The sequence below is a fragment of the Harpia harpyja genome, chromosome 16 (assembly GCF_026419915.1).
Source record: "Harpia harpyja isolate bHarHar1 chromosome 16, bHarHar1 primary haplotype, whole genome shotgun sequence".
Classification (NCBI taxonomy): domain Eukaryota; kingdom Metazoa; phylum Chordata; class Aves; order Accipitriformes; family Accipitridae; genus Harpia; species Harpia harpyja.
Window position 1 is genome coordinate 12,778,182 of NC_068955.1, and position 20,125 is coordinate 12,798,306.

General features: G+C 37.2%; 1 protein-coding gene across 6 annotated transcripts in view; it reads left to right on the plus strand.

Annotated features, from left to right (window-relative positions):
• The window catches only part of KMT5B (lysine methyltransferase 5B), a 32,594-nt gene extending 14,377 nt beyond the window's left edge, over nt 1-18,217 (plus strand). For 2 of the 6 annotated variants that reach the window (XM_052810830.1, XM_052810829.1), the window contains exons 4-10: nt 6,011-6,176; nt 7,485-7,594; nt 9,583-9,749; nt 10,419-10,438; nt 10,636-10,772; nt 13,374-13,570; nt 15,506-18,217. In XM_052810830.1, coding sequence (XP_052666790.1) covers nt 6,011-6,176; nt 7,485-7,594; nt 9,583-9,749; nt 10,419-10,438; nt 10,636-10,772; nt 13,374-13,570; nt 15,506-16,977 — 2,269 coding nt within the window. In that variant the 3' untranslated portion in view covers nt 16,978-18,217. Of the gene's footprint in view, nt 1-1,438; nt 1,504-6,010; nt 6,177-7,484; nt 7,595-9,582; nt 9,750-10,418; nt 10,439-10,635; nt 10,773-13,373; nt 13,579-15,503 lie in introns of those variants that run through there. The other 4 variants (XM_052810833.1, XM_052810834.1, XM_052810832.1 and 1 more) reach the window with 4 other exon arrangements.
• The last annotated feature ends 1,908 nt before the right edge of the window (nt 18,218-20,125 follow it).

Sequence of the window (20,125 nt, forward strand, 5' to 3'; positions counted from 1 at the left end):
TCTCTGCTGTGCTCCTTAGCTCATTTTGATATAATAATTAAAGGGCTCAGTATTCATCTTGAATGGGGTTTGGAGGTAGAACAAGTTATGTGGCTTCTGCTAAATAAGGTTACATGGCTGTATAGTTCCTCTTCTCCCTATGGAGATAATGGATTAGAGGTACACAGCTCTTATGTAGTGACACCGTGTTTCAAAGTGGAGCTTTTACGTTCTTCAGACCTCAGTGTCTGTGTACTTTCCAAAATGATCTTGTTCGACTTTTGTGTAAAGTCTGCTGTCTCCTTTTAATTTTTGCTGATAACTTAATTCAGTGAAGTCCTTTAACTTGCTCCTGGTTGTCTTCCTTCACTGTATGTGATCACACACAGTGATTACATTGGAACTAACTGTTTTGCTGCTGCTGAATGTTTTGGATTTAAAAAACAGAATCGCAACCAAAACCCTGCCCAAACAACCAAACCACCCCCCACCCCACCCCTCCAAACCAACACTCACCACCTTCCTCTTACACAGTTTTTCTAGTTGCACCTTTAACTTCAATAAAAAGTGTTATATCTCTAAAAGCTGGAGTGGCTTGCATCCAGTAGTCATGGTAACTGCTAAATTAAATTTACTATGTGGAGTGTCAGAATAGCAATGAAGAAAAGTGTTGGGGTTTTTTTTGTTGCCCATATTTATTTTAAAAAAGCATTTATTTAATAACCATATTAAGGAGAATGAAATCATGTGGCTGTTAGAACTTTCTTTACTTCTATTCTAGGCTGTATTGGAGTTTTGACCACACTGGTGCGTGTATAGTTTCAGTTCAAGAAATTTAAGTAATATGGAATACTTTCTTAATTAAAAATTCTGGTTTGAACTTTGGCCTTTAAAGAGTGTGGGTTTTTTTCCAGATAACAACACTGGAGATTAAACACAGAACAAGTTGATTTTTATGTAACTAGCTTTTAATTAAGATACTCACACTACAGGGTTGGGCAGGGGGAAGCCAAAATGTATGTTAACTAAATCAATTGTTTCCACTTATTATAAGCAGATGATTTTCAACTCTTGTTGTGCTGTCTTGAATGCTTAACAGCCTTGCAGTTTTAGCGTCTGTGCTGAATCTGTGGTATTAGATGAACATAACTTGCTGTCTTTCCATAGCCACTTAAATAAAAATATCATCCATACAAAGTGCCTGTTGTTAAGAGGCTAATGGGGTGCTATGTTTTGATAAATTCACTCTTCTTGATGTTCTGTAGACAGAAGTTAAGAAACAGGTTTAGAAGTATAACCCTTTATCATGCACTGGTATGCTATGTGGAGTTCCATACTGGATCTCTTGCAGGATCAATTTATCCTTTTTGTTCAAACTCACTGCTCTCAGTGACTTGAGACTGAGCAAGGTACTGTGCTTCTGAACTTACCAGAAACTCTCCTTTAACTTCCTTTATAGGCAAGCATCTCACTGACCTTTGGCTTTATACCTTGGAGTTTCAAGATTCTTTAAGTATTCCCGAGGTAAGAGAAACTTGAGAGAGAGAAAGAGCTTTGCTTCCCCAAGCCATTTTCCTACGTCTTCCTTATTGAGACCGCTTCAGTTTGCCCTTAACTGGGATAAGATCATCTTCTAGCTGATTTTGAAATTGCAATACCCATAGCTTTTTTGGATCTTGTTGACTAGGGAAAAATGAGTGTTTCCTAGGGAAGTGTGAAAAGTTTCTATTCTGCAGGAAGAAGGGCTATTATTATTATTTCTTTAAAGATGCTGTGATAGCTGAGTTTTCATTCTTAGCTTACTTTTAATAACAGACTGTTTTGTGGCAGACTCCATGTTCTGTGAGACCTGACCCCTGAAGCTGTTTGTAGGGTGGCTCAATGGGTCTGTGCCTTGTGAGCAGATTCAAACAACAGAGTGTCTTGTTCAGTTTCCATGATGGAATCTATTAAAGGTGCTGCTCATAGGAGCAAACCAGAAGTCTGGATAAACAATTCTGATGTTAATTGACTCTGTTTAGAGACTGGGTTGGCTGGTTTGTTCTGTTGGTTTTCTTGTGCTCTTTCTATCTCTCTAGTTCTCTTCTTTGAACTAGTCTCCTATTTTACTGACACTTAAAAGCCAGTTTCTTTGGCTCGGTTTATATATATACATTTAGCTGTGGGGTCTTTTCAGGCTCTCTTCATGGTGGTGCTCAAAAACAGTCATGTAGACTTTCAGCAGATGCATAGATTTTTTTATTATTTTTTTTTAAATGTCATGTGTAAATGAGGAAGCACTGTAACACCAAAATGATAGTTTTTAAGGTTGCATCTCAAAACCGATTGGCTTTTTGGTAGGTAGTGCTGGGAAAGACTAATGAATGAACTGCTATTTCATGATATTCCTGGGAGAGGTGAAGTGTCTATCAGCAGACCCTCAAATTCTTAAGGAATGCTCAACTTCTAGGCTTTCTTGGCATATTGGCTGCTTCAGTGTCTCAAATCAGAAGGTGCCTTTTAAAGTATGGAGATACACCTGTGAAAGCACTGCAGCTTTCATGAGGAGTCTGGGTTGTAGTGTCCTGGATTAGCTCAAACTTTATATGCTCTCAGTGCAGTTTACACATGCTGTTGAGCTGCGAACAACTCACTAACTCGGGCTCAGGGTGCAAAGTATCATTCTGCTTCATTGATTTGGGAACCCTTGAAGTGAAACGCTGTACATCATGATGTTGGTTTTCAGCATCTTCCCATGTACTTGTGGACAGTTCTTGCTTGTTTGGATTCCTGTTTGTCTTTTCTAGTTATCTCTGTCTTGTGACCATGTAAAAAATATCAGTACAACATTTTGATAGTTGTTCTGCAGGGGGGCCTTGGTATTAATTTTTGAACCCTTGGGTGCTGAGAGTCGTGTTCTTTGAAAAACCCAGTCCCTGTTTCAAGTTTTAAATGCTTGGCATACACTGTAACATTCATCTGACCTTTTAATGTTTGGGGGTTTTTAAAATCTCTTCACCCCCTTCCTGTTTCCACCCTTCTTTTTGGCCTTTTCAAGGCTTGGGCATACAGTAACTATTCTACGTCTCAGGAATGATGTTACATGAGTTTCTGCTAGACATTTAAAGGAATTCTGCCCGCAGTGTGGAATGCCTGAGACAAGAACCTGTAGAAACACCTGCCTTTTTTTTTTTTTTTTTTCCTCTTTTTCCCCTCCCTGCTCGTGGTTGAGTTGGGATACTGCTTTCTTTAGCTAGCCTAGACTAAGCTGCTTCTTGGTGATAAACAAGTATGATTATGTCTATCAGCACATATGCATTGCCTGCCTCAGGTGCTAATGCAATTTTGAATGTGATGTTTTTTCCACCTATCTTTGCTCCTGCAGGTCACTTAGCTAAAAAAAAAATGGTGCATTTTAACATATAAAATGTAAGGGAGAGGGTAATCATTAATTTAGCCCGGCAAGAATAGACATAGCTGAAGACCAGTTTTAGCAGTAAATCCTGTGGCTTTTTCTCCTATAATGTTTGCAGATAAAGATATAAACCAAATGTTGACCTGTCATGTTTGTGCATATTGGTGTGCTTTGTACTTCTCATGATATAAATACAGTTGGATCCTTATTGGGAAAACTGTTTCTGAAAATGAGAGCAAGTCTTATTCTGAAACTAGTCAGGTTCAGTTCAGGCTATATCATTTTAAATTCCCTTAATGTCTGAGGAAGCTCTCTGAGTTATGACTATCAAATCTGGGAGAAGTCTTTCTGGTTTTGGGAGAACTGGGAGATATTCTTCTTGTATCTGGCAAGTTGAGGGATGCTACAGAACAAAAATAATAATGATCATGTCATCTGTAGTCTGAAGGGAGTTTTCTTCCACGATGAGGTTTCAGCAGCTTGTTAGGCAGTTAGCTTTTGGGGGAGATGGGATAAGTATATTCTTTATTAAAGGACTTGATTTGAAACTTCTTGGCAGGGTACATACTACAATTCTAAGTGGGCATCTATTTCTTGACTGACTCTTGCTATCTTGTTAGATGTTATCCCAGCCAGAAGAAAACTTATGTAATGTCTTCTTGGAACTACTTACTATATCATATCTGAAAGCTCACAGGTTTATGCTGATAACTTTTGCCATATTCAAAAAGATCTAAAAGATTGCTTAGTCGTTATATTACAAAGAAGTTTTTCAGATGGAGAAATGCAGGGAAGATGCATGAAACGCTGATAACCTGCACTGCTGCTGGAAGGGATACTGCTGTTAGGAGGTCTTTATTGTATCAGGAGCATAAATAGAGCATTTCATTTCTAATGAAGAAGCTTGAATCCTCATCATTACTAGTTATTTATGATTTAAACTCTTACTATTTTACAAGGTGCAATAAAATTGGGATGTGCAACACTTAAGGTGTTTTGTTTCCTTCATACAAGTTGCATAGAAGAAGCAAATCTTATTCAGTCATCTGAAAAGAAGTTACTTACAACATTCAGCATTCTAAGATGAGGATAAGCCAGGTGATACGGTAATTTGAAGAACAGGGTATCAGTGAGGGAGCTGATGAGGTTTCCTTTCACCAGCTTCAAGAATTTATTTCCCCTTGTTTACTTTTGTCATCAAATACAGACTTCATTTGGTAAGTAGGAGGAAATAAAATCAGCATGGTAACACACTTCAAGCAACAAGTAATGGGACTTAGTGTTATGGGTTTAATCAAAAGCTGTTAGCCTGTTCAACACTTTCGTTATATGCTGTGTAAGCAAAAGGTGTGAGTTGTAAAAGGAGCTGCAGAAAACAGCTTTTCATGACCCTAGAAAGTTTTTACCTTTGTGAAGAGTCCCCTGGGGTGTGTCATACACTTAAAAGTACACACATCCCACCTCCGCCCCAAAGCAGAGCATATACAGGTATGTGCTCAGTCTAAGGCAATTTATAGAGATTTGACATAATCTCTAAGTTCTTCTTTCTCTTGATGGTTTTGCAGCTCAGAAGTGGAGCTCCTGCTTCTTGCAGTCATACAGGTTTTTTCTGTAGCCAGTTTTTTCCTGTTGATATGAAGGATAGTTTTTCTTAAATCTCAAGCTTTGTGAAGAAGGCAGAATTCTCTGCTAATGTACAGGGGTTTATTTTCATATTTTTATCTATCCATGATTTTCAGATACCTGTTTCCTGTAGCCAATATTCTGGGGAAAAAAATCTTACGATCGCACTAACCTGTGGAAATTCAGTCTTCCACAGATGTAGTATCTGTGCTGTATGTTACTATTTATAGATACTTCTTGTGTAGTCATTAAAAGGTGTGTTTTACATTAATGCAAATGTTGAGTTTGCAATCTACATAAACCCATATAGTGGATTTGTCAATATAATAAGGCTTTGGGTTGGGCAAAAGTTGATTTGAAATCACTCTTCAAGATAGTTACACATTGTTTCTGTTTTGAGATTTATTATTCAGTCTTTTCAGTTGCGCTGTCTTAATTGTTTGCTCCCTATTAAAAAAATTTAGTGTAATATGTGAGGTTGTAGAGGGCTTAAATTTAAAATCACACACCCCCCAACCCAGCTACAAAAGCCAGAACTGTGCATAGATCCCCTGATACTAGTGTTAACTAGGAAGCTTTACAGCATCTAGTTTATTTGCTGGACTTTTTTGCACATGCACTTTCAATGATAGTAAATTTATTAGGAAAGTAAGGGCAGTGACACTTTTATTATACTACTTCTTTAGCTTCTTTGTTCCAAATGATAGGTGCTGAAAAAAGTGAAATATTATTCTGTGTTGGTTAATCTTATTGGAGATTTGTTTTAGAAATAAATTGTGCCTCTTGGCAGAATGGAGGGTTTTAACGTTCCAAGTAGTATGCTCGGCTTTACCTTACCTCTGCCATTATCTCAGGAAATGAGGGCCTGTGATTTGAGTACACAGTGGTCAGTTTCTTTATGCTAAAAGTTAAATATTTATATGGCTAGCAAAAGAACTCTGTGTTGCGAGTAACTGTGAGGAAGAATTGAAAATTAATAACGGTGGACTGGAATAGCTTTATTCTTTATTTCAGATTTCGACCTATTAAAGGAAGGCAAGAAGAACTAAAAGAGGTGATTGAACGTTTTAAGAAAGATGAGCACTTAGAAAAAGCCTTCAAGTCCTTGACGTCAGGTGACTGGGCCCGGCACTATTTTCTTAACAAGAACAAAATGCAGGAAAGGTTGTTCAAGGAACATGTAGGTGTATTTGTAATTAATGTGCTTTTTCAGATGGTTGAAAGGCTAAGAAAATGTAAAAATTTCTTAGGAATGTAGCAGTAGTAAAGTAATCCACTGCTCTGTTATTTCTTTCATTGCTTTTCAACAGAAACTTCCTTTGTTTTTTAAAAGCCAGCTAGCTTCTACCTCCCCCCCTACCCCTGCTTTTTTTTTTTTTTTTTGAGTTAACTTACCACTGCCTTTTATTTAATAGACATGTAGAAGGGAAGACACATTTGCCTCTTCTGCTGTTCGCTTAAGTGATAAGCAGGAGAGAAGACCTACTTCCAGGAGATGAAGAGTTTCAAGGACTTCTTTCATTCTTTGGAAGGGGTTTCTCCCCCCCCCCCCCCCCTCCTTTTTTTGTTTGTTCTGTGTTGGGTTTTTGTTTTTTTAACTTGCAGCTATTTTAAACCAAATTGTGTGACAAAGAAAGGTGAAGGAAAAAGGAGAAGCCTTGCTACCTCAAATTACCTCAGTTGTTTGAGTGTAGCGGCTTTATGTGGGAGTGTTACTCCTCTTCCTCTACTTCCCACACCCCAAATCCATTTTGTGTATAGCATAAAGGTTGTTGGTTCTCAAAGTTGCAAGGAAATCATAGTATTTTTTTACTTAAAAAAAAAAAACAACCCCCCAAAAAAACAAAACAAAAACCAACTCCTTCAGGAATGAGTGCGTTGCTTTCAGATATAACCAAAAGGAATTTGGCCTACTTTAAAGTGCATAAAATCTAGTAGTATAGAAAAAAGGAGGCAGCAAATTCTGCTTTCCCATAGTGTTTTTTGAGTAATACAGCTGCACTTTAAAAAGAATTGATCAAGCAATCCCTGAATTCAGTATCTAGATTTGTCAGGGAAGTAGTATCTTTCTCAGAACTGGAAGGAATAAAATTGGATCCTGTAGATTGTTAGGTCTCGGTGGTTTTTAAAGATCAGAGAAGAGTTCTTGAATGCAACTACTCAGTGACTTTAAGAAGAAATAATCTATTTTCATTGGTTGGACCAATTTTGTACCATTCAAGGCATCTTTAATTTTTTTAAACTCTTTGGATAGTCATGTTAGCCATGTGAGGATTCCTGCAAGTCAGTCTGGAGAAATAAGATTAGCGTAATGTGTATAGTTAAAATTTATAATCAAAAATGCATTTTGGCAAACAACATCCCATTGCAATATCCATTTTTTGTGTATTTTTTTGTGCAGTTCACTGACTTTCATTATTTTTATATGAAGTTCCCCACTGCTTTTGTTTTGCTTGTAACAGAAAAATACTGTTTTCTTTCATTGCAGGTATTTATTTATTTACGAATGTTTGCAACTGACAGTGGGTTTGAGATACTACCTTGTAATCGGTATTCTTCTGAACAAAATGGAGCCAAAATTGTTGCAACAAAAGAATGGTAAGAAATATAGTTTACTGTTGCATTCCATTTCTGTCAATTAGTTTGAAAGGTTCTAAAAAATGATATTGAAGAAGTATGATTTAGAATTAAAACTGCAACCAGTGAAATAGAAGGTTTTGTATTTTTACTTACAAATTAAATTTGGTGTCTGTTTTTGCTAAGTACTTAACACATAATACATGCATCTGTAAGACGTGCCTTTGTATATTTGGATGTAGCTGTACAGTTTTCAGTATACAAGTTTTTTTTATCTTGTTTTCAGTCAGATAATTATTTTCCTCTAATCGTGAGTTGTTGGCCTCTTGTGAGAAAAACAGCCATGTCGAGACTGGCATTATGCTGGATTTGTTATACAACAAATAATTGTGAGGAAAATGAGTTTTTCGCCTTTGTGAAACTGAGGGGTGTTATTTGCATATTTTGATTGTGCAAGATAAATATCTCCTGGAAACACGAAGTTGGAACCACAGTGTATTACCCCATCTCATTTTTGCACATCTGAGTTTCATTATAAGCATGTTGGTGGCAGCACCAGCAGATCCCTGGGTTAATTCAGATTTTAAAATAAATTTTCCCCTTCATTCCCTGTCGTCCCCCGTCCCCCCCTGTCCCCCCATCCCCCGTACTTTATATTTGTTTTGCTTTGTGGCAGTACGTACTCATAACATCACATCTGAGATGATGATAATGCTATTATGTGCGGGCTAGGATTGAGTAGCTAGATATTACACAGGCAGCATACCAAGTAAGCATGCCATTACTGTGGGGCTATGGCCTCAACATGTGGGAGGGTAAGCTTTAAGAAGGTTGAGGCCAGTTTCTAGCTCTTCATAACTGTAGCTGGAAGTTTCACAATTATGATATAATCATGAGTTGGTTTTTTTGTTTGTTTGTTTGAATTCTCCCCTTAACTGATTCTTTGGGGTGGAAGCTTTGTATTTAGGTGTGTTGAAAATGAACTAACTTTTCATGCTCAAAATCTTGAGTGACCTGAGAGAGCAAGACAGGAGAGCTGCTTCTTAACCCTGCCAATATCTGGAAAACTGTTGAGACTCAGAACTGATAGAGTTCTCAGCACTCTCTATAAAAGGAGAATTTTGGACTTAAAAGGCTTGTCTTCACAAACCTTGGAAGGTTTGTGTCCTTCGTGTATATTTAGTATCTTCATATTCATCTGTGTCAAAGTAATCTGGCCAAAATTTGGAATGGCCACTCTAAAAAGCAGTAGAAACAATGCCCTTGCAAGATAATGGAAATTGTGTGCTTCTTCCTAGGCTGAGTATTCAGCGTATCTGATCTGCTATATTTATGATGGCAGTTTGGCTGTCTGCACATGAAAGCCTCATGGTTTTGTTGGTCATCCGTCTGTGTGTGTGTGTGTGTCCCACCCCCTGCCAATGGTCTATTTCAAGGACTAGCTTGATGCTGAAGAACTGCTCATGAGAGAGGAAAACATCTTGTGTGAATTCTGGCCTTTTTTTGAGTCAATACTGGCCCTTTTTTAAGAAGCCACGGAGTTCTGAGTGTCTTCACTATGCTGTGTTTTCCTGGCCAAAGGAAGAAGTATAGGAAATGCAAACAAGAGCAGCTGGAGGAAGTCAAAATGTCTTATGTGCTGATGGGGAGGGAGTGTGCACAAATGAAAAAATCTTGCTTTTCGTTTTAACAACAGTAGAAGCTGAAGTAATCAACTCTTGCAATTTCTTGCTTGCAGTGTCAGGACATGGTAGAAACAATGGTGGTAATGTCTGTCAGAATTGATGTAATTGGTTCTATATAGTAGCATAAAACCATTTATTTCATGTCTGATAAAAAGTCTATTTAGCCTAATATCCTGTCTCTAACTGAATTAAAACATGAGGTTTATAGGGGTTGAGATACAGTTTACAAAACACTTCCTGTTATTGACAACTTTTCTTTTTGTGAAATTACTTTGCAATTTTGGCATATGTATTCTTACTTCTGCTACTCTTTTTACACCAAAGGAAACGAAATGATAAAATAGAATTACTTGTGGGCTGTATTGCTGAACTATCAGAAATGGAAGAAAACATGCTGCTGAGACATGGGGAAAATGACTTCAGCGTCATGTATTCCACACGGAAAAACTGTGCACAGCTGTGGCTTGGTCCTGCTGCATTTATCAATCATGGTGAGTAGTAAGTATAGGAAGCATGTTAAAGGACATAAGGAATTCTGCTCAGAAGTGTTGTTATATGTAAGCTGAACAATGCAGGACCTTAGAGAAAAGTGTCTGAATCTGGCATACTGGATTACTGTAGGACAAAATCCTGTTGGGATTTTCCTAGACCAGACCTGATCAGCTGTGTACTGGGAAATTCACAGAAGGCTCTAGGAAAGTGATGCCTTCTTCCTTCACAGAGACTTTGGAACTGGCAGCTAAATTAGTGGAGCATATTGTGGGTTACCTTGAATTCTTTGTGAACTTAGTCAACAGTAACATATTTCTTAGGTGAACTTCTTATGTCGTCTTTAACCTTTTGCACAGAAGCTTAACTGATTCTGTTGCATTTGTATGCTGAAGGAAAAGCAGGTAGGGTTTAAGATAAATCCTGTTACCTTACAGAGGAGAGAAACTGAACATTTGTGGTAGCATAGGGAAAAGCTCAGAAACCAAACTATACCAAAATAGATATCTTTTGATGTATAGCTTTGTGCAATACTAACATAACTCCCAGTATTTAGTTGAGATTCTACAGTTATTGAAGTCAGAGTGAATCCTTACTTTAGATATCTACAACTATTCATGTTTCAGGTCTTATCAACAGTTAATTGACTTTATCTTTTGGACCTTTTTCAGATTGCAGACCTAACTGTAAGGTAAGCAAGAAATTAAAAGTAAATAAATAAAGTACCCCACTTTTTTTTTTTTTCCCCTCCCCTTTTTTCCCTGCACCTTTTCTTCCCCAACGGTTTTACTTTTTTTTTCTTATTCAGGTACTGTTCAACCTTAACGATTAACTTTTTTTTTTTTTTTTTTTCTTCCCCCCTCCCCTTTCTGTTGTCTTCTTCCCCAGTTTGTATCAACGGGCAGAGATACAGCATGTGTGAAAGCTCTAAGAGATATTGAACCTGGAGAAGAAATCTCTTGTTACTATGGAGATGGGTTTTTTGGAGAAAATAATGAATACTGCGAATGTTACACCTGTGAAAGGTATGCATTGATGTAAATAAGTTTGAAATGGAGTTGGGCATATTCACAATGTATTTTGTGAAACTTGAAGTCCTTTATTATGAGCACTCAGATTTTTGGACACATTACAATTGCTTCCTAACTATTTGTTGTAATGATTTTTTTTATGTTGTTACTGAACGGTCATGTTTCCTGAGAACTCCTGCATGCTGTTTTTCTTTTAATTCTCTGTTCTGGACATAGCCCAAAATGAGAATAACAAAAAAGAAGTGTAGATTCTTAAAAATATTTGTACAGAATAAAGTAGAATTGGAAGGAAGAGCAGTTGTAGCTTCTACGAAGCCATTAGCAACTGACCCCCAACTTTTGCTCTTTTTTGCACTAGAAAAAGTAAATTTCATTAATGTTTTCTATGTTGACCTGAAATTCTCTTCTGCTGGGAATGGGCAAAGTAGTTTTCACTCTATGGTACTAGAACTTGGGGGTTTGTGTACTCATAAAGATCTACTGGTTTGGACAGTACTTGCCTATATCTGTCCGTCGCACAATAGCAGCAAAGTTGTTGTTATACTTGTTTTTCACCTGTGCTGCCCCAACCTAGTTTCTTCACAAAATCAGTTGAAAGAATTTCATAGTTGGTTTTTGCCATGTTGAAACTTCTGCTTACTGTGAGCATGGAGGCTCAACATCATATGCGAGAGCTTCACCTAGTTCCAAGAGGAACTACACAGAACCTATGACAGTTCTATTACTGTTTCACCTAAGTGTGGAGAGAGAAAACCTACAAAGGACAAAATATTAATCATATTGAGAAATAGCTTTGTGCACCTACATATAAACAGTTTAAGAACCCTACCTTCATTTTTTACTGGCTAGTTTGGTCACTAACAATTCTTGCAATTCAAGGGAAGACCTTCTGGTGTGGACTTTCAAGCTCATATGCTGTTGGTAGATCATTCCAAGTGAAGGGTACAGTCTCAGTCTATCTAGAGAGCTGCTACTAAAAATGTACTTCAGTCCTGGGAGGTGTTTAGTATTGAATAAATGGGCACCATGATTGTTCTTTCCTTGTTACTTGGAGTGATAATGTTTCTTTTTACTCAAGTTCCTTTGATTGTTGATTTTAATGTAATACGGACATACTTTCTCTTTCAGAACAAACCAATTTTATGTGTCTGAACACTTTCGCTAACTCGTCATCTTCGTATTTTAAGTACAGGAAAGTGTTATATTTTAAAGCTAACGTTTGGGTAATTCTAACTTTAGGAATCTGTTTTTCGGTCACAAGGCTGTGTTACAGCAATCGAATATGAGAGATTTTAATTTAGCAGAGTTGAGCAAGGAAAAATTAGTCCTTACCAACACTGATGAGGCAACTGTTGCTTCGTACACCACAAAAAAAATCATCTTTAAGTGACCCAATTTTGACTATGCTGTAAAGGGTGTTAATTTGTAATGTTAAACTGCTAGACTTCTAAGGATCTGTGGAGTACGTTTGGGAGGGTTGGCTCTGTACAATTTTTTTTCCAAGTCTCTGAAAGTCATCACCAAGAAAATTGCATATCTTTACATATGTGCATGTACTGTTTTTAGGTGAGCCTGCTGTTCATGCTGGCTAACTGAGACAACTGGGCACCAAAGATGACATGTCAGGAGACAGTTGTGGTTGTTCATAGCACTATTACTTTCTGATCTAAAGTGGCTGTTGCTTGTGCTAGGTTCAGTCTAGTATCTTAAGCTGCCTGTAATTTACAGAATACAAAATAATACTGAAAGAACATTTCATATCAAACAAATACCAGTTAATTTGAGAACAAGTATTGTGACTGCATAATAATTAACCTTGAGGAGCTTGAGAGCCTGTCTAATCTTTTTGGTGCGCTTTTGGTTAAGTTCTGTAGATTTTCTTCCAGTACAACACACTGGAATCCACACTGAAGTTGTCTTTAGTAATTCTGCAGATTGCAAGCATACTGGATTATTAAAGAGTATCAAAGGAATCCTAGTAGTAGTGGTTGAAGTGCAAGTACAGGAATTATTAATCTTCATCCTTTTCTGTGATTACTTAGAAAAAAAAAATAAGTTCTAGGTTTGCTCAGCCATTTCATTTTCATGGTAAATACATACATACTGGAGTCTTTCAGTTACAAAGGAACACAGAACTATGTGATAATTTTATTCCATTTTCTGTACTTTTCAACTCTTGCTGATGCAGTAAGAAGCATTGTAACTGAAGCTGACATATTTGTACTAGCCTGCTGTGATTAGGAAAAAATTGAAGTTGTTATCTAAGCTAAGTAGTATTTTGAATGAGCATATTTCATTTTCATCTGTATAATTTGACTGTGAAATGATACTGAAATAGAAGTAAAGCAAGGGAAACCTACTTTTGCAACTTTTCTTCTTGCAAGAAATAAATGAAGGTTTTTTTCTGCACATCTTACTAAAACGAGATGAGTGTATGGATATCCTATTAAAGCAGCCCACAAAATGCTAATAAATTCAGTGGTTATTGGTATTGTTTATCCAAATATACCTGGGATTCAAACTATTGTATATGAAACACAGTTCTAAGTTTATATTAAGAGTTATTAATACATTGTGTCCTCTTTTTCTTTGTAGACGTGGAACTGGTGCTTTTAAGTCAAGAGTGGGATTGCCAGCACCTACTCCTGTGATTAATAGTAAATATGGACTGAGAGAAACAGATAAACGATTGAACAGACTTAAAAAGTTGGGTGACAGCAGCAAAAATTCAGACAGCCAGTCTGTCAGCTCTAACACTGATGCAGATACCACTCAGGAAAAAGCTAATGCAAGTAAGTAAGGGGAAAAGCTTGGAGTGCAGGATTAAAGGTTTCATAAAACCATGAAAAACTTACACTGTCATGGAATTTCTCTCTTAGTGTTGAGATGCATCTCAGATGCTGGTCTTAAGATTCCTGTATAAATTACAGTTCTAAAGGCAATTTAAATAGCAATTCACTTTTCCATAAGTGTTTCAAGAACAAGAGGTTGGTATGTTCTTGTTTGGTTTTCTTTTATTTATAACAAAAGCAAATAGCTAGTGTCATATTTCTGAACATGTCAGTTAAAGTTCTATCGGTAATGTATGTATTTGAAAATACTGTAAACTATCACATGCAATAGTATAGTTTAGGAAAGAAAACTTACATAGTTTGAGTTATCTACATTCTGTAGGAAAACAGTTTTTAAATAAATACTCTTAGTAGAGATTATTAAACAAATAGTCATTTCCTTTAGAGATCCTTTAAATTGGGCAGCTATTCCCTCTCCACATCCAGGACTGATATAGTTCAGGTACCTATTCTGAAGTAAAAGTGCACAGTTAGTAATCTCGGAAGAAATTGGAAGGGATTTTTGTTTGTGATGCTCCTGAGAGACTTTTCTTCATGGAGTAGTGAGTATCATTTATTTACTTTCCCCCATTCCCCATGTCTGCCACCGTCAGTATAGGCAAAAATAACTTAAACTTTGACTTAACTAGCAGACAGGTTTGGAGCTGTGTAAAGTATTATGGTCCCATCTGGCTCCTGTTTGCTGCTGTGGTATTTTAAAAAAAAAAAAGAAAAAAAAGTTTCCCAAAGCCCTCTTACGATCTCTAATTACAAAACTTTAGAGTTGCAGCTTTGCTTGGACAAAAATCCCTTTGCTTACCACAGTAGGTGACAGACAGCTGGATACTTGAAACTGAAACCATTTGTTGTGGTTTAACCCCAGCTGGCAACTAAGCACCACGCAGCCGCTTGCTCACTCCCCCCCCACCCAGTGGGGTGGGAGAGAGAATCAGGAAAAAGTAAAACTCTTGGGCTAAGATAAAGATAGTTTAATAGGACAGAAAGGAAGAAAATAATAATAATGAGGAATAGTAAAAAAAGACAATAATAATAAAACATTACAATAATAATAATAATAAAAGAATTGGAATATACAAAACAAGTGATGCACAACGCAATTGCTCACCACTTGCCGACTGATGACCAGTTAGTTCCACAGCAGCAATCCACCCCTCTGGCCAACTCCCCCCTATTTATATACTGGGCATGACATCACGTGGTATGGAATATCCCTTTGGTCAGTTTGGGTCAGCTGCCCTGGCTGTGTCCCCTCCCAACTTCTTGTGCCCCTCCAGCCTTCTGGCTGGCTGGGCATCAGAAGCTGAAAAATCCTTGACTTAGTGTAAACACTACTTAGCAATAACTGAAAACATCAGTGTGTTATCAACATTATTCTCATACTGAACCCAAGACATAACGATGTACCAGCTGCTAGAAAGAAGATTAACTCTATCCCAGCTGAAACCAGGACACCATTACAGTACTTAAGGTTTGGGGGGTTTTTTCCTCCCTCTGTAGGAAAAAATTCTGGGGTTAATACTAGAGCATGCTGATCCTCAGATTTTGCTTCAATAATACTCAGTAAAAACTGTGGACAATGTGGGATGGATTTTAAAAAAAAAATGGTAGAAGAAGAAATTAAGTAAAAACTAAACTTGGTATATTGGGGGCAGTGAGGGAAGTATACCTGGAATTTAGGTGTACTTTTGACTTGTTTGACAATTCCTTTCATGTCTGAGTTGCAAGTTAAGCAGTCTCACTCCTTACTGGGTACTGTCTAGCCTGTTTCACAGATTTTGATGAAGTGTTTAAAATAAATGAAATAACTACAGTATTTGGGAGTGGGAAACTCCGGATAAAGCAGTGTCATAACAAAACCACTTTTTTCTTTTGCAGCTAACAGAAAATCTTCAATTGGCGTAAAAAAGAACAGCAAAAATAGAACATTAACAAGACAGTCTATATCAAGAATTCCAGCATCATCAAATTCTACCTCATCTAAACTAACTCATATAAATAATTCCAGGGTACCAAAGAGACTGAAAAAGCCTGCAAAGCCTTTACTTTCAAAGATAAAGTTGAGAAATCAGTGCAAAAGGCCAGAGCAAAAGAACGCTTCTAGAAAGCTCGAAATGGGAAATCTAGTTCTCAAAGAGCCTAAAGTAGTTTTGTATAAAAACTTGCCCATTAAAAAGGATAAAGAATTGGAGGGACCAGTCAAAGTTGCAGTCTCTAGTGGATGCTTAACAAGGCATGCAGCAAGAGAACATAAACTGAATTCTGTGAAAGGTGCTCATGAGCATGGTGATATACCACCCTGCACATACATAACAAGGAGGTCAATGAGAACAAGGATGAATTTGAAGGAGACCTCTGACTTAAAGCTTGAACCAAATACATTGGATAGCTATAAGAATAATTTGACTGGAACGCAATCGGACATTTTAGAGCAGCAGTCTCATGTGGTAAATGAAAATGATGTGGACCATCATGGACCATCACATAAAGGGGAGATTAGGTGCCAGAAAAATGATGCAGGCATGTCAAAAAAGAAATCTCGACAAGGAAAACTTGTGAAACCATCTGCAAAAACAGAAGAAACTGATACTATGCACAATACACCTGTGAAAGATGAAGTACCAGATTTGATTAGTTCACATTCAGAGCTCGGAGAGAGGAATAATGTGGTGGACGCACCTGTTGGCTATAAAGACTGTATCCCTGGATCTGGTGGCTGCTCTGTTGTAACATCTGACAATTTTAAAGCAAAAGACAGCTTTAGAACTGCAAAAAGTAAAAAGAAAAGACGAATCACGAGGTATGATGCACAGCTTATCCTTGAAAATAGCTCTGGGATCCCTAAACTGACTCTTCGTAGACGCCACGATAGCAGTAGCAAGGCAAATGACCAAGAAAGTGATGGAATGAATTCTTCGAAAATAAGCATCAAATTAAGTAAAGACCATGAAAAAGATAATAATTTATATGTAGCAAAGCTAAATAATGGGTTTAACTCAGGATCAGGCAATAGTTCAACAAAATTAAAAATACAGCTAAAACGAGAGGAAGAAAACAGAGGGACGTACCCTGAGGACCTTCATGAAAATGGTATGTGTTGTAGTGAAACTCTTTCCCTTTTGGAGTCAAGAATGGAAGTAGATGATTATGGTCACTATGAAGAGGAAACAGCAGATGAATCTTCATCAGAAGAGGATGATGAAGAGGAAGATGACTATGATGATGAATTTGATGACTTTATTCCTCTTCCTCCAGCGAAGAGATTAAGGCTTATTGTTGGCAAGGATTCAATAGATATTGATATTTCTTCCAGGAGGAGAGAAGATCAGTCTTTAAGGCTCAATGCATAAGCTTATAGGTCGTAAACTGACCTGGATGTCATTTTTAAAAAAAAAAATTAAAAATTAAAAAAAAACAAACAAACCAACCCACAACAAAAAAAAACCAACAAAAATTCCATTTGATTTTTCCTCAACTGAAGAACTTTCTGGAAAACTTAGTGGCAGCACTTCTTTATTGTTTATTCACCTATCAACGTAATATTGTAGAAAGTGTACAGCATACTGACTCTTCTTAAGTCTGATTTGTGCAGATTTTTATTGTACTTTTTAATAGCCTTCTTATGTGCAATTCTGAGTTAGAGGTAATGCTCTGTTGTAAAATAAAGGCTCAAGCAAAGTTATGAAATTGCATCAAATCTTTCCATGCAGGACAATGAGAATACAGTGTGGCTACGTAATTATTTTTGATCAGTAAGAGCATTAGTTTGCTCTTATAATATTTGACTAAACAATTTGAAAAAATCATAGTAGCAGCATATTAAGGTTTTCTAGTATATGCTAATATCACCAGCAATGATCTACAGCTTTTCGGTTTATTTGCTAGATGTTTTTTTTCCCCCTTGGAGTTTGTCAGTTTTAACACTGTATGCTGTCCCAGATGTACTGTTTGTGGCCTTTGTTATAGTAGCAAACCGTTGGTTGGAAGTCAAATTGATTTCTTTAAAAAAAGAGGAAAAAAAAAAAAAAAGAAAAGGTGTTGACAATTTGCTGACTTTTTAGTACATTATATGTACAAGGGTAGCAGTATGCAGAATAAAAGTTTGGATATGGTGTATTTATTGCTTGTTATGTAAATTAAACACCTTGTATTTAACACTTTTCAATACTTTTAGATAAAATTGTTCTTTGCAAGAATGATTGGTGCTTATTTTTTCAAGAATTTGCTGTGAAATAATGTGATTACAATGGGCAACATTTATCCAATGAACTGCAGCTATCCTAAATTGGTTCTTCATATTTTTCTGTTGCACTTGTAAAATGCTACAAGGAATTTAAAGAAAATTATTCACTTTAACTTATGATAGTTTTATGAAATTAAAAACAACTAAGTCACAGCTTTTGTTCTGTGGTAACCTATAAATTGTTTGTCTTTTAAGAACCAGTTGTAAAAGACTGAAAAAATATGTATATGTTGTAAATATTTGTGTGTTGTGAGAAATTTTGTCATAAGAAATTGAGATAACTTGCCAGAAAGGTTTTTAAGTTTAGAAATACATCCATGCCAATAAAATAGGAAATTGTAAACCTAGTTTTAAACTCTGCATCAGTTGGAGTTCTTTGCTCATACGTAGTTCACTTAATATTTCAGAGTCTGCTTTATAACAATGAAGAGTATCAGGGCAATCTTTTTGGCTCTTTTGTTTTTAATAAAAATGTTAGGAAACTTCTGGGCACAATGGACTTGTTTGTATGTATAAATCGGCTCATTTATAAGCCATTTCTTTGAAACAGGTCTAAAATGTCATAGCTGACTTAACTGTATAGCACTTTGGTCTATGCTATTTGTGTTTTTACTCAACCATGGATTAAGGTTTAGAGTTGGGTTTTGGTTTTTTTTATCTAGGGGTGTAGAAACAGAAGTCACATCATAAAATGTGTGCTGTTGGATTAGTTGAATCCACTGTTAGCTGAACAGTATTTTCATGTCAAGTCCAACCCTCTCTGCCCAGAAGAGCAAGAGCTTGAGTTACATGACCACTGTATTACCCAGTTGTGAGAGCATTAGTGGAAATGGGTGGGTGAATTTGCATGTGAGCTGATTGTAATGGTTTGGCCCATCTCCCTGACCCTCACAGAAATGAAGAATTTTTCCAAAGAAATCCTTCCAAATGCATTTCAGTAATTTGTTAGACTGCACATCAGCTCGTGGAATCTGCCTTCATCTTGCTTCCCTTCTGTATTCTTAGCAGAGAATTAAGTGTAGAATTAAACATAATACTTGTAACTTTGGTTTTTACAATGTCCAGTCTCTGTTAACAGCCCACTGTGTCTCATGTATGGAGTACATATATTTTTAAAAAAATGGGTAGGTCTGTATGTAATGCACAATCTCTCCTGTCAGACCTGGGCTTTTACTTCATGGAAGACTGAACACGAAAGCTTTGGTAAGTATGCTGACATTTTTGAGTACCGAGTCAGCTATGGTGATTGTCTTGTGGGATTTTTAATTGTACTGTATCATATAAAAATGGGTTATTAAAGGTTGGGTTACAGGGAAGATAGCTGTGTTATTAAGGGCTTGCTTTGTAGTAGGAAGTTTACCAGCAAACAGTTGATGACAAGTAACAGTAATATAGCTCTTTCCTCGAGAATTCACTTGCATTTTCACTGGGTGGTGTGCCCTGCAAGTATGTGCTGTATCGGCGAAAGAGGTGAAGAGCTGAAGAGAGCAGCTGCATGCTTTCTGTTCACTGCCTCACAGATTATTCCTGGAGTGTGCCCTGGGATACCAGTTTCCTACTTTGCTCTGTAGCCAGTTTTTCTTGCAGCTGTTCTGTCTCCCTGCTGCTCCTGCTTGCAGACTCGTGCTGAATGGTCCTCTGGCAGTCGTGGTGGTTCTAGGAAGGGGTGATTGGTTTGCAGAAACATCATTCACCTGGGCATTCGAGGAAAAGGGGTGCAGCAAGTACGCATTGCCAGCTGTTGTTGGCATTTACTGACCAGTATGCTCAAGAGCAAGTTTAAGGGCTTGATAAACCAGCCTCAAGCAGTGAAAGCAGATCATGAAACAGGTAGTAAAGAAATTGGAAGAGAATCCTGCCCTTAGAGGCAGAAGCTTTTTGCCTGGAGTAGGTGTTCCTACTAACTCATGGTTCACACAACCCCTTAATGAGAGCTGCTTTGCTTTTTCTCTGATGCAGAAGTAAGTAAAAGTAGCTCTTCGGGCATTGGGTACTCGGGACTGCTCTTGTTCATTGAACAACCTTCTTGGAGAATTTGGAACAAAAGCTTTTAGTCATTTCCAGGGTAGACAGGTCCATACTGATGTCCTGCTACACAGATTTTTGGTGTTACAGACACCTTCATTAAATGCATTCCCCCAAGTTGATGAGGTAGGCAGGGGTTGCACAACCTGTCTCTTCTGTCCTTATCCGGCCGCAGAATTTTTTTTTTCCCCACCATTTAGATGTGAATTGGCAGATTGTGCTGTTTCCCT